This window comes from Anser anser (genome assembly GCF_964211835.1).
Source record: "Anser anser genome assembly, chromosome: 15".
Classification (NCBI taxonomy): domain Eukaryota; kingdom Metazoa; phylum Chordata; class Aves; order Anseriformes; family Anatidae; genus Anser; species Anser anser.
In genome coordinates, this window is record NC_139736.1 from 10,109,323 (window position 1) to 10,135,928 (window position 26,606).

The 26,606-nt window shown below is 38.0% G+C and overlaps 1 protein-coding gene across 4 annotated transcripts; it reads right to left on the bottom strand.

Moving 5' to 3' along the window:
- Positions 1-1,918: 1,918 nt before the first annotated feature.
- GSPT1 (G1 to S phase transition 1) lies at positions 1,919-26,409 on the bottom strand. Of its 4 annotated transcripts, none has more exons than XM_083800748.1 (15): positions 25,943-26,409; positions 14,701-14,748; positions 14,274-14,315; positions 13,380-13,604; positions 12,323-12,356; positions 10,749-10,826; positions 9,360-9,540; positions 8,858-9,012; positions 7,460-7,600; positions 6,582-6,675; positions 6,181-6,261; positions 5,240-5,413; positions 4,714-4,803; positions 4,262-4,430; positions 1,919-3,649 (listed from the first exon to the last, which is right to left on the bottom strand). In XM_083800748.1, the coding sequence occupies exons 1-15, from the start codon at positions 26,232-26,234 to the stop codon at positions 3,597-3,599; spliced, it is 1,857 nt and encodes a 618-aa protein (XP_083656874.1). In that variant the 5' UTR covers positions 26,235-26,409; the 3' UTR covers positions 1,919-3,596. The 4 variants fall into 4 exon arrangements, with proteins under 4 accessions (XP_083656874.1, XP_083656875.1, XP_083656877.1 ...); XM_083800749.1 differs by lacking the exon at positions 25,943-26,409 and adding an exon at positions 25,745-25,819; XM_083800751.1 differs by lacking the exon at positions 25,943-26,409 and adding an exon at positions 24,846-25,204.
- Between the last annotated feature and the right edge of the window lie 197 nt (positions 26,410-26,606).

Consider the following 26,606-nt stretch of genomic DNA (forward strand, 5'->3'; position numbering starts at 1 on the left):
TTTTTCTTTTTTTTTTTTCTTAGGTAATACTCATTAATAAACACTTATAAAAACACATTTCTCATAATTAACAGTTTTTATGGGCTGGTGCCATAAATAGTCTAAAACAGAGTTTCTTCACTGAGCAATCTTCACTGGGCCTTTATGCCACAAAAAAACCATAAAATTCACGACCAGCAAATATCCCCATGGATAAACCCCTTAGAGCAGCCATTTGTCTTACAGCACTAATACAACATCATCAATAGCTCGTTGTTCAAGAATACAGCTTACTACCAGAATGAGTGTCTCAGGAAACCAGTGCCATCATATGTTTGTATATCAGTTCCCGATTGTCTGCGAAGATAACCAAGGTAGCAGAATTGGGTTTAGATGGATGATGACAATGTTAGTCAACTGAATACTGTACTCATTTCTCCATTTAGTGTGCTTTACTTCTTGGTAACTTTCAGAAATAAGTAATTATTTTCTTGTTGCAAAATAATTAGTACTGCTGCACACTTTTTTTTTTTTTTTACATTTAATTATTGTTACATAATATCAAGGCTTTCATTTAAACGACATACAAGGTCTTAATTTACATAATTATAATTTATAACTTACATCATGGCTATAGACTTAAGCCATATCTACACTACAAACTTTGGCCAACAATCAGGGAAAAGAGGTGTGATCCTGATTAGTACCACATCGCATACAAAGGCTGCTGTAAATGCAATTATACAGGGGAGAAACACCCCCAAATTGCTCCTTTCCGCAGAAACTCACTCACAGTTTTGCTGGTATAAGCTATATCCAGTCCAGGACCCAGGAATACTCTGCCAGGATCATGTGCTAGCACAGCTATACCAGCCATGCTCCTATGGTTCCTATAGCTTCAATCCAAATTTTATTACTTATTTTTTTCACTTATTTTTACTGTTGTGGTTGCACAGCTTAATTTTTGTTAATTCTTTAAAGCAGCATACCACATTTCGACAAAAATAAGTATTCAAAATGGTCCTTTAAAAAAGTTTATTACCCTCAGTGAATCAGCAAGTAGTATTTATTTCAAACAAAGCCACACTTTTTTTCCCTTTCATCTAGATCTAGCTGTACTCAATAGTAGTAAAAATGGGACTATAAAATGTAGAATGGAGATGTAATGAAAAAGTTGAGATGTAATCTGAGGTTTATTCAAATATAATGGACTCAGCTCTTCTATCTAAAATGCAGCCAAATTGTGTAGACCTATGCTTTACATTTTCATATCAAGTATGTTTAAATTTTAGAGAATGCAAATATTTTACACCCCCTCCCCCCCCCCAAAAAAACAAACAAAAACCCCAACTCTTACAGCTTAGCAATATCTAATTGCATTGTAGTCTGCTAATGAACTAGAAATAATTTAAGTTCCCTTTACAAACAAGGTGGTGTTAACTGGATTTATGGAAGTGGCAATCAAATGCACTAACTGGGGTGAGTTATGGAAATGCCAAAACTTTCTATCTACTAGTATTTCAACCCACCAGATGATTTTTCAGTTTAATAAGGAACACTCAGTACAGCCCCAATATAAGCTTTAGAATTCATCATTAGGTTTGTTCTGAATTGAAAAATTCCACTGGAGCATCATGTAGCCTTGAGATGCATTTCAATAAATGAACAGAATTTAATAGTTTAACAATTTGGGAATCTAAATATTAGCCAAATAGTCAGCAAATTTCAAATTCATAAGCTTACTTCAAGAAAGGATTATGGTATGAGATACATGGAAATCTTAAGTCAATTCAGAATGAGAACAAGACAGTAACTTTCCTTGGCTTTTAATTTTTTATTTAATTTAAAAGCCAAGGAAATTCGGGGCTTGTTCACTCGGTAGGAAAAAAAAAAGGGTACTTCAAAACTCTGATTTACCAAAAAAATAAAAGCCCAGAGATTTGCAGACATAATAAAATTTATTTCAATTCCATGCAGTACGGTAGCTACAAGTGTAGTCATATGAAACTGAAGGACAATAACTTCTTCTGTCCATACAATGTAGCTGTAAGTGAAATGAATGGGAGTTCCACAGTTACAAAGAAACAAACAAAACAAAAAAAAAAGAAAAAATCAACAAAAAAAATTGTTTCAGTTTTGAGTTCTGTGAATTCAGATACAGTCACTAGACTGTAAATTTTTGGGGGAGGAGATGGGCTCACCACAATTGTACAACTGAAAATATTTAGTTTAAGACACTCTGAAGAAGCTCTGGAGATACCTTTTAATACTTACTACTAATATTCTGGAAAATGAAAAAAAAATCAGTTAGCCTTCATCCTAATTGTTAGAATCAGGATAGCAATTGTAGACAGTCCACTTTCAGAGTGCAGCTAAATAAGGTTTTATTATGCAGCTCCTTCAAGTTGTACTGAGAGTAAGCTTTACGTTGAACCAGTTTTTGAAGAAAACCTTCACTGGTCCTTATAAGCTTACATTGCTTTTTGATATGCAAAAATTTACAGACTGTGCTTGATTCTGACCCTCCCATATTTCAGTATGTGCAAACTCTTAGGGATTTAAATAGTCTTTCTCCCTCTCAGTCCAGACCGGTCTTTAAAACAGCCAGGATTATCCAACCCTGTAAATTAAAGACAGGGTGAACTGAGTAACTTATATAAACTGGCACTTTTTCATTGGCCCAGTTCTCCCACAAAATGTAGCTCTTATAAATACTAACAGGCACTATTGCCACAGATTCTTATGTTTGTAATTTCATTGATTTACTGGTTGTTAGCATTTTCTGCAGTTAAGAATTTAACAATGCTGAATTTTTATATAGACACAATATGTAGTTTTAGCCTTCAAAATTGACTTACTGTGTCTAGTAATGATGTTAAGTCAACCTAAGTCTGCTGAAGATATTAACAAATGTAAAGCTAATGAAGGTGCCACATTTGCATGAATGTTTTTCATTTTAAGAATGCCTTCAACAAAGAGAAGGGGGCAAAACTAATTCTTTTAATACAAACTTGGCTGAGTGCCTAATTGCCTCGTTTAAAACTGTGTGTGTGGGGAGGCTGAGGAGTTTAGAAAAATCCAGGTAACCAAATATCGAGGTTACTGGAAAGTTAAAAAGCTAATGCAACTGCGTTACATCTGGATAAAAAACATTATTCAAAAGCAATTCAAATACCGAAAAAGATTTCAAATTGAATAGTTTATTAACATGGTAGTCATCTTTGTAACATGTGCACACACACTCGCACACTCTGAATGATCTGCCTGGAAAAAAAAGGTCTTCATATATATGTTGGGGGAAATTAAACATTAAAAATCCGTTAGATTTTCATAATTATAGGCAATTATGTCCACATCACTTACAAAGCTATTGCCGAATCTTTCCAAGGAAGCAGAATTTGGGAGAAAAAAAATTTTGGGGGGAAATTCAACAGTGGCATAGCAGAGCTCTCAATATGAGAAAGCTGACATAATGTGGACCTTTGCTGTGAAATTTGTCTTTGCAAAATATGGGGAGAAGTTTATCAATGGGCAGAAAATAAGAAGGCGGTGTGAAGTAGGCTTTTGCAGAGTCGATTTTCCTCACAGTATTGTGCGGGGGTCATTGAGAAAAATGCTTAGTCCTTCTCTGGAACCAGTTTCAGAACTTTTCCAATTGCAATGGTCTTACCTAAACCAAGGAGACAAACACTACAGTTACATCTATTGTGAAAAAGCATAAATCTCTAAGAACATGAAAGCTTTCCCCACACATATAGGCTCTCCAGAATACTAGAAATAACACAGAATAAATTACTGTATTGTAGGATGAAAGCACAGCAAAAACTTAGAGAAACTGTGATTTTCACAGGCAAGAATACAGTATGAATTTTGGAAAGTGCACTCCATGTTCATTTAAGGAGTGCAAAGCAGACTCATTCTGTCAGACCTGTTTACTGCTTTTAAAGGTAACAAACTGTCTTATCTTTTCTGCATTTAAAGAAATATTACAGTATCTGTATCTCAGGTGGACATTCCAGGGTGCATTAGGAAAACAGTGCTGCTAATTTTTCAAGTTCAACCATTTGTTTTACAATGCACATTATTCCTCTAAAATAAAACACACTTCTTGTTACTAGCAAGAACTCTGCACAACAACAATTTACTTAGGTTTGCTTTCCATTGTTATGCAGATACAGTAATTTCAACTAGATGCCAGCATTTTAATACTTCATTGCCATGCATGATCTATTTGAAATAACTGTATTTTTGTAGCAGTTAGCTGTTGATCAAGCACTCTTACCCTCATCTCTTAAGGTAAAGCGACCCATCTGAGGGAAATCTTTGAATGTCTCAAGGCAGATAGTTCCTGCTGTCCTTAAACGGGCAATGCATACTTGATCTTGTTTCACAAAGCGTGGCCGTGTCTTACTTTTTTCTCCTGTTTTTTTGTCCACCAAGCAGATTAAGGCCTGTAAAAGAAGGGAAAAAAGATTGAAATGTTGTCTTAGAGAGCAACTTCTGAGACTTACTGCATAAGAGAATCCATCATTATCTACTGTACTTTTCAGAAGGCTTATGCTAACAGTTAGAGACATTTTTGGTTGTGTTATGGTACTGACCAAAGATTCCAGTCGAGGCTTGAGCTTTGTTATATTAGTCACTCCAGAGAACTCAGAGAACTCTTCACCCCAACAAGTGCAGTGTCTGTATTCACATCACAACACAACTTACTGATATTTTAAGGACACTTACTGTTATCTCAACTTCTTCAATACAGGTGTGGATGTGCAGCACAGCATTATAACCTGGACAGATAATGGATTTGTGCTCAATTATCACTATCTGTAAAACAATTAAAAATAAGTTCAATTTTCCTCATTTCATTATAAAAGAGCATAGAATAACTGAATATAGAACTATATTAAAACGCATAGTTCAACAACACACAAACACAACATCTTTGTTAAAGAGATGACCAAGTTATTTGTAATATGAAAGCATAAAACTGAAACATTGGCATATCAAGGTCTTGCTTTCAAGATTATAGGTGACCAAAACTTAATTGAGAAGTTCCATTCAAAACACATGATATTTTCTCAAGTCAGATTGATGATGTCGGAATAGAAATGTATGTTATTGTCAATTTAGAGATGTGATAGCAAATAAGAAACCTCAACTGAAACCTAGAACTACTGAAAATCAGATTTGGGGAAAGACAGGCAAAATATTTCAATGCAGTTTACCCACTTACACAGCAAACAAATGTTAATTATTCTACCTGGGCATCAAACGTGCGTCCAGAATGACACAGGTTGTTGGAATCACATAGAATAAATCCTGGAAGGATCTCTTCCTCTTCAATTCCCTTCAGTCTGATCTTTAGATTTTCACCTGGGGCTACTGAATCAGTTTCTACATCATCAGAAAGGATCCCAAGAACTTCCACGTTGTGCTTAAAGCAAAAATGCAGTTTTCAATTATTGAATATTAGCTGGGTAAAAATAATCACTGATACGACAGGATTTTAAAGAAACCCATTATATTTGGTTCTGCAAGCTTCAGAAAATGTAAAATATTTGAATGACTAACATTTTAAACAGCATATTTATTCAAATAGATTTTAATTCATATAATTCAATATGTTCAACGGAAAGCAAATTTCAAAGACATCCACTATGTCTCAAAGTGAAGTTAGTTTAAAATTTACAAAGAGATGAGAGAGACAGACATATTGTTGACTAATTCTGTAACAGTTTGGTTAAAGGCATTTAGTTCCTCAATTTCTCCTAAATTATATGTCAAGCAGTTTTATTAAGAGCTATTGTCTGTTACAGTTTACTGCTTGTATCCTTTAAATTTTTTTCTTATTTCCCTTTGGCAAAAATTTAAAACAAGGACAAAAAAGTTTTGAACATTATTAACCCACAGCAAAAAAAAAAAGTCTTTGTAGGCTTTCTGTAGAAATGCAAAGTAATACACAGTTCAAACAAACTATGATGTGCTGCTCAGCAATTCAGTTTACTGAGGATATATAACTTGAGTTCTGAATTCCAAGGAAGTCAATGAGACACAAACACATACTTGTGTACATTGCTCATACGAGATGAGTGCTTACTTCTGCTCAGTTAACAATAGGAAGTTTTCTGATTTAAAGTAATTAATATCTTTAAAAATCAAGCTGTTTTCAGAGCAGAATTTTTCTAAATGTCTAATCCGTACCTTGTTTGGCATCATCACAAGCTGTTGTCCTTTGCAAATAGAACCTGATTCCAGCTTTCCAAGGACCACAGTGCCCATATCCTTCAATGAAAAGAAATTACATAAAAATTACAAACTTTTTTCTATAGAGTCTGTTTTATTATCATACTGAATTGTAAGTATGATTATTTAACCCTATGAAGTTATATACCACTGCAATATTTAATGTTTTGGAAGCTATTTTCATGAAAGATTACAGATTTTGAGTCTCATATATCATCAAATGAATTACGTCCCTTCCCCGCCACTATTCCACAGTTGGAAACATAGACATATCAAAGAAAAAGGATATGCTCTAAAAATATGATAAATAGTGCATTTACTGCTTTCTGAAAATAGTACATTTATATTTTAAATTGTACCTTATATTTATCCACAATTGGCAGCCTGATTGGTCCATCAGCTGAACGGTTGAAGTTTGGCAAATTATCCAGGTAGGGAATAAATGGTAGTCCACTAAAAGCAGAAGGCATTTGTTTCAGTTACATGAGCACCCGTCTATTTAAAAATGGCTCAGAATGGATAAATGCAGTCTCACAAAGGGAAAGATTTTCATTCTGTCATCATTAAGTACCAAGACCTCTAAGACATCTATATCTATCGTAACAGTCCATCATTAGCGTCCACATTACCCTAGCTAACATGTTAACACCTAGGAAGTAGATATAGTTTTAAAGTTACAGTCCCAGGCATATTTTACATACATTCATTATCCCCTTGAGAATCTTGCTGGATTCACTTAATTTGTTTTGGATACGCAAAACCATTAGCTAGTTCCAAATAAGATTTTTTTGTTAATACATTTTAGCTGCCATGGACAATATTGGAAAACATGAAACCCAGAGGGAGACATGACTTGTCACTAACGATAATCCACTTTCAATCAAACTGTTCGTATCAAACAATTACTCATCCTAGCAACAGGTCCAATGCAGCATCACTGGAAAATTCACGTGATGGTATCGCATTCAATTTCACAAAGCCAAAAATTAATAAATACTGCTAATATTTTCGAGAGTCTGCTAACTTTAATCTTCTGCAGTTAGCAAATGCTTTTATTTGGTTGATTACATGGCTCTGTGTTCTTGTTGCTGTGATCCCGTTTCCTTAAGCACTTTAGCCATGAATTCTTGAACGCAGCTGCAATATGCCATTCTATACTTCTTCCTAGCTTCACTGTAGCATTTTGCTTTTATTGAAACATAACTAATATACAAGTCATTGAATTTAAGATACTTACATATACCAAGGGCAGAATTCTGACTGTTCTTTAAGGTTTGCTCCAGTCAGTCCTGAGCAGGGCATGAAATGAATATCTTTTTTGGGATTGAAGCCAACTTTCTTCAAAAACGGCACCAGTTTCTCTTTACATTCCTCATATCTATTAAAACGACAAGCACATTAAGATAAACTGAAATTATTCCAACATGGCATAATATTATGCTTAAAAACAACAAAATCAGACTTGTTTAGTTTTCATGAGTTAAGTTATTCTGTAAGTAGCAAAACTAATAAAGTTTGGTGGCGTATCTTCTCCCCAGTCTTCCAGCACAACTTGGTATTGCTTACTTCCCCCATTCCTCTGCTCCATAAAGCACCACCAGTTCTCTCCCACATACCCCAATTACTGGGCTGGGTAAGCACCAACACATGCTGTATCTGCTTTTAAGCAAGAGATACAGGCCAAGGTAGCAAGACAGACCAAGCAGACAGCTACTGAGGTCATTCTGTGGGCTTTCACCCTAGCAATAGTTTTATCTCTTCCAATCTTCTATATCGTTTTGTAAAAACTTACTGCTATTTATATCTATTACAGTTCTTGCCCTCAGTTTCTGCTGAATTTAATAATGTTAAAAATTGGGGAAGGTTGAGGCAGGACCAAGACAGCACAATTGGCCATGCCTTATCCTCTTAGCACACCAGGCTGATGCTGTAAGTTTGCATAATCCCTCATAGCTTTCCTCAAGAACTTTCATGATTCTTGACAGCACAGCAAGTTCTCTGACAACTCTTCTTATACTATAGAAGGAAAAAACTGTATCCCATCACTACACAAGTATCTCTAGGAAAGGACTAAATTACGCTTTTTAGCATCCAGCTTGAAGGGACAAGAAGATGTGACAGAAGCCTTAAAAAGACTTAAGTTTTGACACTTAGGAAAATTAAAGCTCCTTTGTAACGTTTCAGCATTAAAGCAGAAAAGAAGAACTCAATCATTATTATTACAGTTATTTAAGGATTACATATAGTCTTTCTAGTTATTTTTTACCTGACCCGTAACACTGCAATGTTCCCTTCCTCCCTCCTTCTCAGACTGCAGTTGTGAAACACTTAATATATTATTTGCTTATTCAGTTCAGCTTATCATAAAAGAAAAACTCCACCTTGTATGCATCTACCCTGTGTTATTTGAACAGGATAATGCTGTTCTCACCAAACCTAAGATAGGAGCTTTGCAGAAACGCGGCCAAGCAATCAAGAATCTGGCAAACTGAACTACTGAAAGCAGAGTCACTTCCTTTCAGATTCAGTATAAAGCTTCAAAGTTTCCAGCAAAAGTGGGGTACAAAATTACTTTGGTTAGGAATTACTTCATTTCAGTATCTTTTGATGATTTTTTAAAAAATAGTAAACTCACCTTTCATTACTCCAGTTTACAGTTGGATCATCCATTTTATTAATAAGAACTATTAAATGTTTTACACCTGCTGTTTTTGCTAACATGGCATGTTCTCTTGTTTGTCCACCTTTCTCAAATCCAGTTTCAAACTCTCCTTTTCTTGCAGAAATAACCTAATTAAAAATACACGTTTTAATAAAAGTTCTACAATTTTCTCAGCAGAAAAACAGACAATGGGTAATATCACCTTAATCAAAAATAACTTTTGGTAATCAAAATTTTTAAAAGCTTTTAAAATACACTGGTATAACCTCAGTATTATCCATTAGTTTCTGCTGGGACATACATAAAAACCACATGAAAACTGTGGACAATTTTATGAAGCTGTTAAGTTATTTCAAAAAAGACTCAACTTATGATTTTTACTTCTTAGCCGCTGTGACCAATGAAATGTGTAAACCAACAAAAATCAAAAGCTTAATTCCACAATAAATCAAAAAAAAATCTAATTTGTCCTTACCAGCACTGCAAGATCAGCTTGAGAAGCCCCACCAATCATATTTGGAACAAAGCTCTTATGCCCAGGAGCATCTAGAATAGTGAAGTGTTTCTTCTCAGTTTCAAAATAGGCACGACCCACTTCTACTGTTTTACCTTTGTCTCGTTCTTCTTGGTTTGTGTCTAAGGCCCATGAAAGGTACCTACAAAAAACGACCCAAATATTGTTTTATATTCATTTTTACTAAAATTAAGTATGAAAATCTGGTTATCGTAACATCTTTTTTCCGCTCAACACTTTTAACCATATTAGCACTGCCAAACTAAACCTTTGCCAACACCAATAGTCACTTTTATTGAATATTACTTGTATATCTAGTAAGCCATATTGCCCAGTGCTAGCTGTCCTTCACATAGACCTGTGCAATTCTGAACAACAGTTTTCAATTCCTAACTTCTCCAGGTATGATCTAACCTCAAATACTAGACTACTGAGCTTTGCCTCAGTTTGAAAGACAGTTCTGTATCAAATGAAAAACGTTTCCTTTTTCTCAACATAATTAACTCAAAAATTAGCTCTGATTTGCATATTCTTATTGCCTCAAACATGAACAGAAGTTGGTGATGAAATAGACAGTATTCATCCTATATTCATACCCATCCTATATCCTTTATTCATCCTATCTTTGATCATATCAATGCTTGTTCCTTCCTAATTATATTTTATCCCACTGACAACCAAGTTAGACTTAAGGTTAGACAGATGAAATGAAATTAAAAGGTTCCAAAAGGGAAATCAGCTTTCCAGAAACTGAGGGCAAAAGAAGCAGGGTGCTATATGGGCTGTATACAAACACACACACACGCACACACACACAAATAAACAAACAGAAGAAAAACACAAATGAGGTCCCAAAATCCATACATGAAAGTAGCATCTTCTTACCCAGAGAAAACTTAACAACTCTGGACCTTATATCTTAGTTTCTACATGAATAAATGCTACTGCCAGAACTGTTCACTTGCTTTCATCTCGCATCTGCCATACTGACTGATTTGATCTCTGTCTTTAGATATCTCTCTGCTGTTTACAGGTAAAAGACAGATAGAATAATCCCAAAGGCTGCCTGAGAAAAGCATCTGCCTTGTACTCCTATCAGACAACTAGGCACATTCTAAAAATAAAAAAAAAAAGTAGCAAAACCTGTTGCAATGTGAATTGTCAATCGTGCTGTTTCATATAGAGCTGGTTAAAGAAGTACTGGAGGAAAACAAGTGATTCCTCCTCCCACAAACCAAATCCATTCCAGCAGTAATAAAGTTCCACAGGGACAGAGATTAAAAAACTGTTTCTTGTTTTCGTCACAGTGCAAAGAAAAAAGCATGCTATTATCTTCAGTAAATTTCATACCATGTTTCTCTGTTTTTTTCTTTAGCTTCTCTTTCGTATTTTTCAAGTGTTCTTTTATCAACCATTCCTGTCAAATACCTAAGAAGAAAAATAGTAATTTTACATAAACACAAACGTAGTTAAATAGTTACACAATTCCTACAGATTATTTTGAAAAACTGCAACAATCTGATGTGAACAGCAGTGGAATTTCTCCTCTATAAAAACCTGCACAATTATCAGTGAAAAGTATGACACTACTACTTTAGCAGATAATTTTTTTTTAAGCCTCTTTGTAAAATGTTCTTCAGTGGCAAGTTTTGAAATAGAACTACATCTGTTATGTACATGTCAGAGAAATCCAATCTTTCAAAATTAGAGTAAAAATTGAGATAAAATTTTAAAAATAAATATAAATGAAACATTTCTAAAATGTAAAGGAAAATATTTCTGGTTTCACTCCTTACATAGAAGTAACCTGATATTTTAAGAGAGAGATCTTTCAGTTACCAGAAGAGGTAGGTGAGGAGCATACAGTTTTATAACATTACAACTTTCAGATTTTTCACTCAGATATTTTTACCTGATCTTCTAGTAACAGTAATCTGCCTAGTTTACAAGGAAAATTAACAACAGTAAATAAAGGTTTACTGACAATTTTGGTTACCCTCTTCCCCCCCTCCTTACAACAAAGGGATCTTCTGCAAAAATGAAAAACAGAAAAATTCCTACAGAGAACTTCAGGAACCTAACACATTGGTAGAATGTTAATATGTTAATAAGAATGTTAAGAACTGACATCTCCTTGTACACAGAGAACAGACATCAGATAACAAAATGCTAATTTCCTCTAGTATGAGCAACAAGGTTAAATGTAGCATGACAGTTCCGACATTCCAGTTTGGTCAAAAACAAAACAGGATGAAAATGCCAAGACAAAGACCTCCCACTTTTGCTGAGAATATTATTTTAAATCATAGGAATAGTTTGCATCAGCAGGATAGCATTTATTTCTTCACGTACTACATTCCATTTCTTGGTTTTGACAAACTGTAAGATTGAACTGCATTGATTTACTTCTCTCATAAGAGTATTGCAAACTCTAGGTACTGTTTCTAGGTACTCTAGGTACTGTTTCTAAAACAGACTTAAAAAGTTAACTTTTTATTTTCATATTTTAAAATCAAATTAAGCTTGACGATGTTAACACTAGGGAATAAGCATTTTCTTTCTTTCTAAATTCTCACAAAAAGGACAAAGTTTAACAAACGATATAAAGCAATTTCAACTGCATTTCAAAAGTGCAAAGAAAAACAGAGTTAAGTTCTAAGAAAGCAATTTTATTTTTTTTTTAATTTAATAATGCATGCTTTTGCAGTTGTTTCCATTAAGTGAAACTTTTAAGATTAAATCTGCTGGAATTTAAAAAAATCCAAAGAGAATAAGCAACTACACTAAACACACGATGATATTTTATCATAAAAATATTAATCTATGATGATTAAATACAGAAAGAAAATACTTATTTTATATATTTTAATCCACAAAACAGATCAGCAATCTCTTAAATTTTTTTTTTTTTTTAGTTTCCTTACATTATTTGTCCTCCAATGGTTGACTTGCCAGCATCTAAAAAAACAAAGGAAATAGTTAAGTTACTCACAATTTAAAACAAAATCCTAAGAATAAGGAAAATAATTAAGATCAATGTCACCTTATTTGTTTCCAAATATGCCTTTCCTAATTTTAATCTACTTTTTTGAAGTATCTCTCAGCTTCCCTTGTTTCCACAAGAGTTCACTGTCAATTCAATTACTGAATTTTGAAAATCATGCTTTTAATACATATCATCTTGGCATCATCTGTAATCAAAGAACACCCAGCAAGCTGCGATCCAGCAAAAGCATGGGTTAAACATGTGCAAAAGCTCTTTCCCTGTTTCCTTTCTCCCTTGTTACCAACTTCTATAGGCTACTCTTCAATATTGGGATGTACCTCTGCCCACTGCCTCTTTATTTTGTGTGACTCAGTTCTGAACTTACCTGGCTAAGTTGCAATGCTTTTAAAGTAATAAGAGTCTATACACGTGAAAAATCTAGAACTCGTGATTCAATATCTCTTATGTACTTTTGACATCACTTAACGATTCTTCTGAAACTTGTTGAAACTATTCAGTTGGGATGCTCTGCTACAAATTCTTAGGTATTAGCCCTGTATAAAGTTGTTCTATTGTTTAAGGATCTATAATTTTTAATCTTCTGAACATTATTTTTTGATTTAATAATTATTAACAATAAGAGCTTTCTGAAATTATTTAAAGCAGAAAAGAAGCATTGTTTTCTGATTCTGGCCTTTGGAACACTAACACAGACACATAACTCTGGCATTTAAAAGAGCACTTACTTGAGAAATCATGAACACAGATGCTGTTGTGTCCAAGAGAACCCAAGCAGTTCCTTGTCACTCTATCCCTGAAAGATCTGCTTTAAATTATTTATTTTTTCCAAAATAGCTTCATTAAGATGAATGCTCCTACTACCCTCGAGACAGGATGAATATATGCATTGCTAGAAAAAGCAGGATTCATTTCTAATCCTTTCACCTAATACACAATGCAAAGATTCAGTTACCTCCCATTCACTTACAACTTACCTACGTGCCCAATGAATACTACATTTACGTGCTCTTTTTTAGGAGCACCTGGTGGTGCTACAACAGATTTCGGTTTTGGTATTTCCTCCTCTTCTTCCATCATTTCCTGAGCACTTTCTTCAGAAGGCCCTGAATCCACTGATGGACCACCTTGTTCTGCTTCACTTGTTTCTTCTTTGTGGTCCCATGACTCCTCTGGGGACATTTCTGTCTCTCCATTTTCCACTAAAAATTAACCAATTAGATATATTCAAATAGATCAGGAAACTAAAAGCAGTGACTACTGAGAAAAGCTTCCACCCCTCAAGATGCAATGAATAGATTTCAATTATTCAGTCTGTTAATGTATTTTTACATTTAAAAAAAAGGCAACTGCTGTTTGTTTCTGAAATGGTTATTTCTGGTAGCTTTCAAACTTCTTTGCACGCTGACATCAGGAAAACTGATTCACAGAAATGAAGAGACTTCTGTTCTAATAAAGCAAAAAAACTTCATGGGGAAAACACATCTGAAGATCAACACAGTCTATCATGTTGGTCTGAATCTTCTCAGAATGATACAATTTCCACGTTCTCATTATTCATACTACTATTTTATGTTAGTTGCCATTTCACATGTTAGTGAGACTATTTTGCAATATAAAATGACTTTTGAATAAAAGAGCTGATGCTTTTTTCACTGTTCAAAGTAATCTAACTGCATCTGTCAATGCATACTAGTGGTCAATTATCTCTTTGCTAATCCAAGTATAAAGACACAATGAAAAACAGTAAGGACCAAAATACAATGGCTCAATAAGGTATTCTTCAATTTTGTTTACAATGATTCAGCAAAAGCACAATACTAGTTATTTTGTAGCCCTATTATAGTGAAATTGAACAACTCTCATCTTACCAACAGATTCTGCAATTTCCATGTTAGCAGCAGCATTTGAACCTAGGGAAAAAAAAAAGGAATCACAAACTACATCTATTTACCAAGACAGCATCAAGAACACAGAGTAATAGAGTAAATTAATAAAAGGATAGTTCAGGTGACTGGGCACTTTCCTATGCTATTTAATATAGAGATTCAGTTTTTTAAATTTTGCTTCATGCAAGCTTTATGGCCTTCAATAAACCAGTTGGTCCTTGTGTGCCTTGCTTGACTTGGTATAACACTGTAAATAACCACACTGCCTTACAACAGCAGTATGGTGACAAAGAATGAATATTAGAAAAGGATCGCACACGTTTTTAAAAAGGAAATGCTTTGCAATAATTTTGTTAAAGTTTATTTAATGGAGCTACACTGCGTGTTGTCAGAACATTAGAACAATTACCTTCACAAGAGGCTGTCTGCTCCTCCGGAGAAGTCTCTACGGGTGCACCTGCAAAGAAAGAAGTTTAATTTTTAAAATATACTGTTGTAACCAATTTCTACACTTAGACAGCAAAGACCATTCTTCCAACTTCATTGCCAAGCGTATTTAACAACCAAACCCCAGCAGTACTAAATATAGTTTCCAAGCACAAGTACTTCTAAACAACACTGCTTAAAAGATTTGAAAGTAAAACATCAATTCTGAACAGTTCCATCCCCTGCTCCGCCCTGCCCCCCCCCCCCCCCCAAAAAAAGGATACACTTAAATCAAGTTCTAAAGGAAGCAATTTTTCTGTACATAGTATTGTACCACCCCATGCTTTTGGGGCACACTTGCTATTTTAAGTGTTAGATACTAACTGATGTTTAGAAACACGGAAAACCAGTTTCACTGAAACAATGTGTTTGCTGTGTCACAGTTGTATGGCAAGGTTCTGCCAGCTTCACCTTCTAGCTGTGCCTACAATGCTATTGTGACTCAAATTTCACATTCTTCACAGCTTGTTTCAATGTTTTTAAGTTAAGATCTTCTCTAGTTATTAGGGTCAAGAGATAATTCATTCATACACCTAGCGAGTTTGCCAGTCCTCTTAAACATCATAATATAGCCATGGTACTCAGAGAGCAATCTCACCAGTTGTGTATATCAAAGCCACACATAGGTTATTTGGATAGATCAACCTTCTTAAGCACTCAACCATGCCACTGAACTATATGCTGAGGTATAACTAATTACTAAACCTACTAAAAGTGGTATGTTCCAATTAACAATTACACCATGTCAAGTTTTGGGATGTTGTTCCACATAATCAAGAGGCATTCTATAATTATCCCTAAAATCTTAACCTACTTATTTTTACCATGGTATAAATTACACTTCGAAGTCCTTTGAAGTAAGTTCATCTTTTTTTTTTTTCACCTAACATATTCATACCCTCTATGTAACTGTACTGCCAGCTCTCCTTCAGCCCCACTATAAAAACACAGACCTTAAAGCATTACTTGCTCTATATGCATAATGGGACCTACAGATAAAAAAATATCCCTCAAAGGAACAAAAACATGCAGAGAAGGACCCGATTCTAAGCCTCTTTGCTTTAGCATTGTTTGTGTATTTGCTGCAGACTTCTATAAACTGGAGCAGTGCTGGAAAACCTGGAAGAGGTCCAGATGACAAAGCTTGCAGGCAGGGTGAATGTGGGTCAGAGCATAACACCCAGTGACCAGCAGCAGCAGGAAGGGCACAGCAACACAGACAAAACTGTTCAGAGCAAGGTTCCCTACACTCCTGTGTCATATCATACATGATCCTCATGCCAGGGTCCCAATATCACAGGAACAAAGCTTTAAAAGAATGATTTCATAGAGTAAGGAAAAGCATACGGGTAGAATACCTTGAGAGTCCTTGCAAGAAATATTACTCTCATTTGAGAGCTGGAAGAGACCCAAATCATCCCACTTGAGCGTGGTAAGCAGGTGGCACAGAATCTAGGCATGAACCAAAGGCCTGTTTTGCAATGCTTCAGAAGACTGTTGGCTATTTCACACGTACTGTGGTTGGCCTGCAGAGCTTTCATTACAGCGCCACTTCAGCAAGCTCAGGATTTCACTCCTGAAGTCTTCCATAGTGAAAAACTTCTTGCATGACAGTACTTATGCACTTGCCTCAAAACAGAAGGTCTACAAGTAGATGAAGAGTTGCTTTAACTCTTTTAAAATACAGCAATCAACCAACAACATTCATAAAAATTTTACTTCTGACTTTCTGGTATATAACTCAACAGGCATACAGACCAGAGAGGGAAAGAAAAGTTCTTTCACAAATAACAGATGAAATAAATTGTTAACCTAAAAAGTATAGAAACAGAGTTCATTCTCTCAAAGAGCAGCACTCCTGAAAGCATGCCCATCTGTTAAATTTTATACGAATCTAGGCACACTAGAAAAAAAATCAATAATATAGTTTGTGTATGATGCCAAACAGTACTAATGCCACAAAGAATCAAGGGGCAAAAGACATTCTGCTATTTCCAGTCACTGATTAAATTCTGGTCACTTTGATACACAAAGTGGCAGACTCCTTTTGCAAGAGGACTTCTATATATGAAATACACTGATATATGCACTGTTCCTTCAAAGCAGGAAAGGAATACAAACCACTCTCTTAAAGAGTGCATTGTAGAGAAACCAAGTAAAAGAGAAATACTCTTAATTTCAAAAAGAACAGGCATTAAGTGATAGAAAGAAATTCCTTTCAGGAATCGCTTACTTCTGTTCAACAACTTCAGGTTAAGGCAGGTTATTCTGGGCACTGATGCATTGCAAACAAATAGACATGAGAAAAGTCTGGGCTTTGAAGAGTCAGATTTATCATTTGCTCTGCGTGCAAATGAGCAAATCCCCTGCAGCATGCCTGAAGACAATCACCCCAAAAGGATGCAGTTCTACTGCTGCTTAAACTGCTGGGTTGCCATGTTGTGCTTTTTTTCTGTCTCTTCTGTTGTCAGCCCTAGTGCATGTACAACTACAGACGTTCCACAGACAGAGCTGGTCTGACCAAAAAGTGAACTAGCACTAAACTCTTTCAACCAAAAAACAAATCAGCTCTCCAAAGCAATGTATAAGCTGGTAGATAAGTGCTCCTGGTGCCATGACAGATGACAGAACAGCACTCTCAATAATTCAAGGAAAAACACTTCACCTTAAGCTCTGAAGCAGCCTAGGGAACGCGTGGATCACAAAAAGACGATTTTTAATCTAGTTCAGATAGGCTTACTACCTAGGACTCAGTACTGCATTATGACATGAGAAGAGGTCCAAACTCCACGCTGTCCCTGCAGCAAAACGTCTGGACAAACCCAGTGACCCGAAGTAACCTTGTTCATTTTCCCCACGAGGTAAAACTCATTGTAACAAAATACCTTTAAAGGCAAGGCAAACGGAGAAAGGTTCTAAATCGTTCTTGTAATTTATCCTATTCTCTCCAATATACTCAAGTAGACACGCAAAGTTTTAAATTTGGTGTTTTCTGGAAGTCAGCAAAGTAAGCTCAACATATCAAGTTGAACTTGACAATTCTAGATCCTCATCTGCAAGCATCCTTCAGACAAGATTCTTGTCACATGAGTGGGATTCAAAATGCAGCTTGCATGAAATACAGTTTTAAAGTCAGAACATGCCTTAAATGATATCAAATTGTAGTTAAGTAATGTTTCAAATTCTTGGCTTTACATATGGCTAACAACAATTAGATTTTATATAGCATCCTTCATACTCCATCTCTCCTCAAACTGTAAGTCGGGAACTGCTGTTGCATTTCTTACTCCCTGCATTACAGAAGGTAAGCAGTTTATCTTTAGTTCTCTTGAACATCAGAGCCCTAGGACATTTTTGTTTTAAATCAATGCTGAAGGTAAAAGTGGATATATATGTTACATTAATCTACTGCTAGACCATTAAACAAGGACTTGATGTAATTCATAATCTTGTCTGAATAAAAGTAAAACTTTTAAAAACACAGTTCACTGAAGGAGTATGCATGGTCCCAATGAGTCCAGAAGCGCACTGTTTTTAAAGCAGGATGACCGGTCTCTTAAAACACCGTTGATGTTCCCCCCAAATAGTGCAAGAACATACTTTGCCCATTTAATTCATCCTGTATTCTACTATAGCTGATGCATTTGTTGTGTATCGCATCTAGTTTTGTACTTGCATGTGTTTTGGTTTTACAATAACCAAGACTGCACAAGTAGAACCAATTAAAAGTGAAGGTATGTTTTTCACTCTGAAAATACTGTTTTAAAACAGTATATAAGCCAGGAATGTAACAACATCAGTAGTTTAGGACAGTAGTCTAGCAGTTTCAATAGAAAACTGCTTTAGAATTAAATTTACATCAGAATGAAACAAGGTTTTCAAGTATGGGACAGGGATAGCTGGTAGGCTGAGAACCAATATCAGAAGCGTTGTTCCAGTGACAGGGTAAGGCCTGCTGAGACCCCACCACTTCATCGCAAAGCACTGCATGCTGGAGCAAACACACAGGGTCACAGCTGGCCAGCTGTGGAAAAAACAAACAAACAGAAAAAGAAGTAGCTGACTTCAAAAGGCATGCAATCAGAAGTTCTGCCTCCCGCTAGCCAGAGTGCACAGCGTTACTTGCTGATCTGGAAGGATGTGTGGCACAACAGGGACGTGGTTTAGTGATGGGACTTGATAGTCAGGCTGATGGTTGGCATCGATCTTGAAGGTCTTTTCCAACCTAGATGAGTCTGCAGCTCAGGTACAGTCTTAAAGCCAAACTCAAGTGCCAAGCAGATAGCTATCTCCACATAAGCACATCCTATTCAGTGGGAACTCCCCAGAAGCAGCTACCTGAAGCCACAGTGCAAATGCCTTCACAGAGTCAGTTATCATGGCTTGAAGAGAGGCTGTAATTTGTCTCTCTGCCTAACAGAACTCGGCTCCCAGGCTGCTCTGCTGCAGGAGAGATAAGAACCTCGGCAGTGCCAGTACCTGACAAGTGAGGTTGAAAATGGGGCTAGTTAAATGGTTTGTACAACAGAGCATAAAGGGAAAGGAAAAACAACATCAAAAAAAAAAAGGGGACAAATTCAGTTTGAAAGAAGTCTCATCTGCAAAACTTAGATGGTCTGGACAGCGTGTTGTTGCTGCTCCAACACAGGCAAGAAGTTCCTTCAGAGGAATTCCTAGAAGGCTAGGGAGTGAAGAAATGCGTTACACCCACCTTAGGATTTCCACCACCTTTTCTTACTTGTGGTTTGAATACCTGAGTTCAGTGCATATTTACTAAATAGTCATATTGTCTCAAAAATTTTAATGAATTACATAACACGTGTTTGCCCCTAACCTTCTCCCTTTTTTCTCTAAAAAGACAGTATAAAGAAAGTAAAATCACACCAGAGTAGAAAATTAAAGGTCCAAGTCAAACCCACAGAGCGGAAGAATCAATAAAAGATTCTCAGTGGACAAAAAACAAAAGAACATTCTAAGCACAAATAAATGCTAGAGCTACACAAAATATTTCATGCTCAATACTTTAAAATACACAGAAAAGGTTTTCAGGAGTTCAGTGAGCACTAAAGGCAGTTGTTTTGAAAGCTAACTTATATCCAAAGTTATTTTCTCCTCTTCTCTGCCGTTTCATAGCCTAAGACCCAGCTTCTCCAGGGGACAAGAAGTATGTCTGGTTTTTACAAAGAACCAACATAAGAGCAGTTTCAAGAGTTTTAACATGACTCCATAATATTCATTAAAAATATTAGCACTTGCTTTGTATTCATATGATTTTACTACATTCTAACTTAGCAAAAGACCCACCTTTTTCCTTCCTCAGTGAGGACACACCTTACGTTTATCTTATCTAAAGACAACATGCTTCTTCATAACTGAGTCTAAGAAAGCTTATGGGGATTTTCAGGGAATACAATGAGAAAAACCTTTTCCTTACAGCCAAGCATCTGTGCTTAATTGACAGTTTGATTTTTCAGGCAGATAGTCAAGAAATCAAGCTCTGTATTAAACCAGTTAAGGATTCCACTCTTTCATGAATATATCTCAAAAGCCTGTAGAAACAGAATAAAAAAATAAAAAACAAACATATCCCATGGATTTTTAGCAAGTTAAACCCAGGGTCTTAACATTTACACAGAGTTGCACATCATATGTAACTTGCCCCAGGCTGTTCTAGAGAATGCATTTTCAGTATTCCATCACCTGTCCTGAACAAACTCTCATACTGAAATTTGATCAGCTTCACTTTCATATAAACCTCTTCAAAGCAGCCAAATTTCACTGATCAAATGTTGACTGGTTTATTCCTTCATAATAAGACAAAACCATCTTTCTATTTTGACTTCAATCATCTGCATCTCTTGCTTGTGTGTGTGTCTCATCACAACACTGGAAAAAAAGCCCCAAATTCAGTAAGTGAAATTGTAAAACCGAACTGCTACTAGAATCCAAGAATTATCCCAAATTATTTGTGTTCATTTTGACAGAGCAGCCAAGTCACACCGTCAGCAGCCTGCACAGACTCCAGGACAGTTCATCTAGAACACAGCCTGCTCCTAGTGGTCTGCCTTTTATTGGAGTCAGGCAAAGGCCACAAGCCTGATGAATTATTCTAACAGGAACAACACAGCGCTGGCTACCTGCCTGGGGGCAGTTCAGACGTGGACAAACGCCATCAGTGCAACGAGCTGGCACCTTGACCGCACTGCATATATACACTGTGTCTGGTAATCGAGCGAGCCCGTGCCAAGACACAGCCTTTCTCCATGCTGACCAGGGTACACGAGGCAACGCAGCTCATCCGTCTGGAGAGGCTGATACACAGACCACTGATCTACACAGTCGAGTGGTGATGCAAATCAAGACTTGCTTTTGATAACAACAAGAATTTACACCATACATTGGCATTTACAATACAGCATTAATTTGCTTTCATGTAAGCAGTTCAAGTTTACAATTATGATCTATGAACAGTAGCATTATCAGCTCTGTATTTATGAGTAAATCATCAGCATGTGGCTACTCAAATGCTGGTATGAGTAAACTACATAAACTTGCATTCCTTTATATGCTAGCTTCTCGTACAAAGACCTACTGGTTTTTGGCAAAGACTTTCTTAGAAGGTTCATATGCAAAGTGAAGTCTGGTGAAGAACAGTCTTAAAACAGAGAATGAGGCAAAGCAAGAGATGACCAGTCTGGGGGAAATGTGATGACACATAACTCACCATCCTCCTCTGGAAATTACAGGCTTCAGAACTGAAACAGAAGATACTAAAGGTCCTTTCCTTGTTACTGGTTGTGGAAAAAAAAAAAACTGTGAAAGTTCCAGCTAGCTACAAGGTCAAGAAAAATGAAGGCTAGGGAAAACCAAAAAGATAGATGCTATATCCACTTATTGAAAGCAATTGAAGAGTGAGGATGTCCAGCTGCTTGAACATAACTATTTCCAAAGTGCCTGCTGCAGGCCAGTGAGGATATTTATGGAGTGAAACAATCCAAAGGGCATCGAATCTTAAACAAGATGTCTGCTTTGCTCAAGAGTGTAGGTTCAAATTGTCCAAACTAGTCATTGCTGAATGCACTCAGAAGTTTGCTTCAAGTGGCCAACATACATACTAAAAGAAGCAATGGCACTAATGCCACCAAAAGGCTAAACATTATCTTTTCTTACTCCAGCTGCCATGTGTCACGTACATTTTGTTCACATTACTGTTCTATTACTGACACTTCTTTCTTACCACAAGCACTGCATACTTAAAAACACTGAACAATTCAGGTTGAAAGGGACCCCAGGAAGTCATCTAGTTCACTCTCCTAGTTCAAACAAAATCAACAGAGAATAGTTAAAAATGATTTATAAAAAGGAGAAAACCTAACATAAAATAAAGCTCATACAAGGGAGCTGTGATCAATTCTACCAAAAATCCTGTGAGCGTTCAAGAACTATGACAAAAATGTAACCACAAGAATGCAAGTTGATGCTGTGTTTTCAGAGATTTTTCACTTGGATAAGCTTTTGTTTGGATCTCAGGTATGAGAAAACAGAAGCCTTATTAATCCTAGTAAGGAAAAAAAATATTGTAACTATTCCCCGGTGTCTTGATGTAGAAACAAAACAAACAAAAATGCAATTGTATCTTATATAGACTTACAAAATTATTAAAGCATAATAAGAGTAAGTCATAGGTGCTACAGAACAGTGAAGCTGCAAGGTGCAGTTGTGATCAGGAACGTTTAGAGGCACTAAGACAATCTACTGTCATTTTATTGACTATCACACCTTGGCTTAATTTAGTTGAGTTTGCTAGTCCAGCAACTGCTATCTAAAATAAGCTTTCCTAGAAGCACAACTTGTCCATGATGTACTTGACATGACTCACTGGAACGTACTCTGGTACAGGGATGTCTGTTGCAGACAGAAAATCCAGAACCCTCTATTGCACATTTCTGATGGAACCCAAAGATTCTAAGCAAATGAGTTAAGACTTTGACACAATTTGATAAACGCAGGTCCTCACAAGTACAACATTTGGAGCAGATTTTTTTGAGCTGTTCCTTAGGTTCAGAAATTTAAACAACGTGCTCTTCTTGCATGTAATCAAACGGTAATTTAATTCCAAACTAGTTCTGAAACATCTGCAAGCAAAAATTACATTAGGGGTAAACATTGGTCAGGTATTCTCCCTAACACATGATTTGCAATCAAACAAAAAGCACACACAGGACATAACTTTTAAAGTAAACTACTTGAAACACAAATCTCAGGAGTCTCACAGTTTTAGAAAGTTTGCATCTTGTTCTCTGAGTGGTTTTTGTGAACATTATTTCAGTGCTCTAAACACAATTGACAGGATTTTTAGAGAAACTACTAGAAGTATCAAGTTATTGCACCTAAGAAGAAACACTATTACATACTACCACCAGACAACTGAGATCAGAATTTTTCTACATCCATTGCTGCCACTGCACGTCTATCTTGACCTCCAGCATCCTTTGAATTACTGAGGAATTATGGCCCAAACAAAATTTCAGCAAGAGAGAAAGTTTTAAGGAGAAAAGTGTTACTAAAACTTAAGTTTAGGCCACTTAATTCCTTTAGCTGACAACTAGCTTTTCAGAGTCCTCATAAGAATCAAGATTTATTTAGGCTTTTCCTAATACGAACCAGTATTTCTACAGACCTCAAAACAGATGGTAAGTAGAAGTATTTTTTCCCTCACAATGTAATAGAGGATGCGTGCCATGGAACACCTAATTGCCTACGGGAGTAAAAGCAAACTGGGTTGCTGAAAAGTCACCTATTCAGCACCATTGTCTGGTCACGTGCTGTTCTGACTTATTTCCAGAGCAAGCTCCACCCAGCTCTCCTAGCCAGGAAAGTAGTTGTCACCTTATATGAATATCTGCCAGGACAAGACTGTCAATTATTCTTTAAGCAAGTACCTCAGACCTGAAAAAGTACATAACAAAGACAGAATTCCAGTGAAGAAAAAATGGATGGGGGGACACCTGCAGATTTGTGTCTGCTTAACCCTACGGACACCCAAATCAATTATAGAAACTTCAACTTCTAAACCTTAAAGAATTCTAAACCTTAAAGAAGATACAGAGGCAAGCCAAATTCAAATCAGGTAGATCACAGCACTATAAAGGAAACATGCTCAGCAACTAAGATGGAAAGAAAAGCTATCCTGATCACTCCAGATGACCAACAAGCTTTCAGTAAAGTCATCTTCAACCTCTGGAAAGGCAGAAGCTTATCATGAACCTGGCAAGTAGCAAAAGAGTGAAGAAAGGGAAAGCCTGAAGAAATAAATACAAGTTGGTGAGGGAAAGTAATTTAAATCCTAAATTAGGAAGCCTTAGAAGAAATCTTACAGAAGTAGCCAGGAAGGAAAATCACTTATTCTAACATTCAAAACTCCAAGAAAGTTTTCTGTCACAATATTGATTACAAAGTGAAAAACAAACTTTGATGCATGTTGTAATAATGGCTGAAAAACACACCAGAATTAATTTTAGAAATTATTTAAAGGTGTATCATATGTTCAGTACAGCCTCAAGCTATCTGCTCTACCTTCACACCAGTGAACCTTAGCAGTCACACTTATTCTAAACATGATCCAGTCGTTGGTCCATGGCTTCTTGGAAACATATTTTAATGCACTTATACATTGCCTACCTACATAGCACACAAGCTACATTTTCAGATTAAAAAACAGAGTGCTGAAGAGAACACAGAAACTAACATTTACTCTAACAAAAAAATGGGTTAATATATGATGCTTTAAAATTTGCATAACAGAATATATGAAAATGACAGATTTCAGTTGTTAACATCAGATGACTAGATCCTAGGGAGTGCAAGACTAATTCATATGTTAAATCAGCATGCAATAAATAATAAGCCACAATTAACAGGAAATCATAACAAACACGATGTAACAAGTAGTAGCTTTAGTGAAATTAAGTTACTGGAATCGATATCTAACATATGAACTTGTTTTACGATGTACCAATGGGGATAGAGAAAAAAAATTATTTAAAAAATAGCAATGCATTAACCTACCATACTTAACCAGGTCCCAAACTCCTTACATGTAATGTTACATTAAAACCCTGCCACAAAGCTAGCTATCATGTCTGACGTTTGGAAGTATGTGCAGTTTGGAGCTGGAAATTAGAAAGTAGCTCTCTTTTAATTTCCCATATGCAAAGTAAATGTAGTATTAACACCGTTTGCATACACAAGAATCCTTTGAAATTAAAAGCAGGGCAAATTTCAGGTCCTTCCATTGACTGAGGCCAGCTGGACAAACCTCCCTTCCCTACTGATCTTTTATCAGCATAATATTAGAAAACAAGTTAACTACTCGATGTAATCTTCAGGAAGGCATTTAAGACAGGTCTGAAGCAGGCAGAAGCTGCCATTTTCCCCACTAACGCCGCGTGTATCACCCCCAAAACCTCCGGTAACTTCCCGAGCTGCTTCGGAAGCAGCTCCGTGCGCCTCCCCCTGCTCAGGGACGACCCCCCCGGCGGGCAGGGAACAGCCGGATCCCGCGGCTCGGCCTCCCCGTGGGGTCCCCTCCCGCTGCGGGGCAGCGCCCCGAAACCCCCCCAAACTCCAGCGATGGCCCTGCTGCGTGGCGCCCCTTCCCCACCCCCCCCTCAGCGCTCCCAGGAACCCCCTCAGCTCCCCCTGACCCTCCTCAGCTCCCCCCATTCCCCCCCTTAGGGCCCCCCCGACGCCCCTTAGCACTCCCCTTTACCCCCCTCAGCACCTCCAGGGGCTCCCCTAGCTCCCCCAGGACCCCCCCTCACTCCCCTAAATTCCCCCCCTTACCTCTCTCAGCTCCCTCCCAACCCCCCTCAGCACCTCCCCTTATCCCCCTCAGCGCCTCCCTCAGTTCCCCCCATGACCCCCCTCAGCCCCCCCCTCCACTCCCCCTCAGCACCCCTCCTTACCTCTCTCAGCACACCCAGGACCCCCCCCCCAACACTCCCTCACCCCCCCTCCCAGGACCCCCATCAGCCTTCTCCTCCCCCCCCTCCGCCCAGCCCGGCCCCGCCCGGCCCCCCCGCCCCCCTCACCCCCTTCCCCCGTCCCTTCCTCCCCTCTCCCCCCCCCGGCCCCCCCCCGACGCGCCGCCCGGCCCCGCTCACCGTGGGGCGGCGGCGGCAGGCCGGGCGGGGGCGAGGGCGGCGGCAGGCCGGGCGCCGGCCCCCCCCTGAGGAAGGCCGGCACGAACTCGGCGGCGTGGACGTTGGGCACGAAGGGCTTGGCGTTGACGTTCAGCTGCCGACTGAAGGCCGCCCCCAGCAGCTCCTGCTGGGCCTCGGCCTCCCCGCCCGCCGGGGCGGCCCCCGGGCCGGCTCCGCTGCCCGGCTCGATGTCCGCCTGCTCCCAGCAGTCGGGAGCCGAGTCGCTGCTGCTGCCGCTGCCGTTCGCCTCCATTTTGTGGCTGCCCCACAAGGCTCCGCGGCCCCCAAGCGTCTCCCAGCGGCCGGGGGGAAGGGGGAAGCCGGCGGCGGCACCGACTCAGCACTCGCTCCGCCGATTCCGCGTGTACTCCGCCGCCCCGACGCGCAGCGCGGTGTGGCCTGCCGGAGCTCCCGTACCCCTCCCCGCGGCCTCGCCTGCCGCCATTTTGGTAGTTTTTAGCTCGCCCGGGACTCGCCCACCGCACGGCGAAGGCGAGGCGCGAGAACTACAATACCCATAATGACTTGCGCGAGCTGCTCCGGCCCTCCTCCCCGGAAGAGATGGGAGATGTAGTTGCCTGCGTTTTCTACGTGCTAAGAAACTACACTTCCCGTCAGCCCCTGT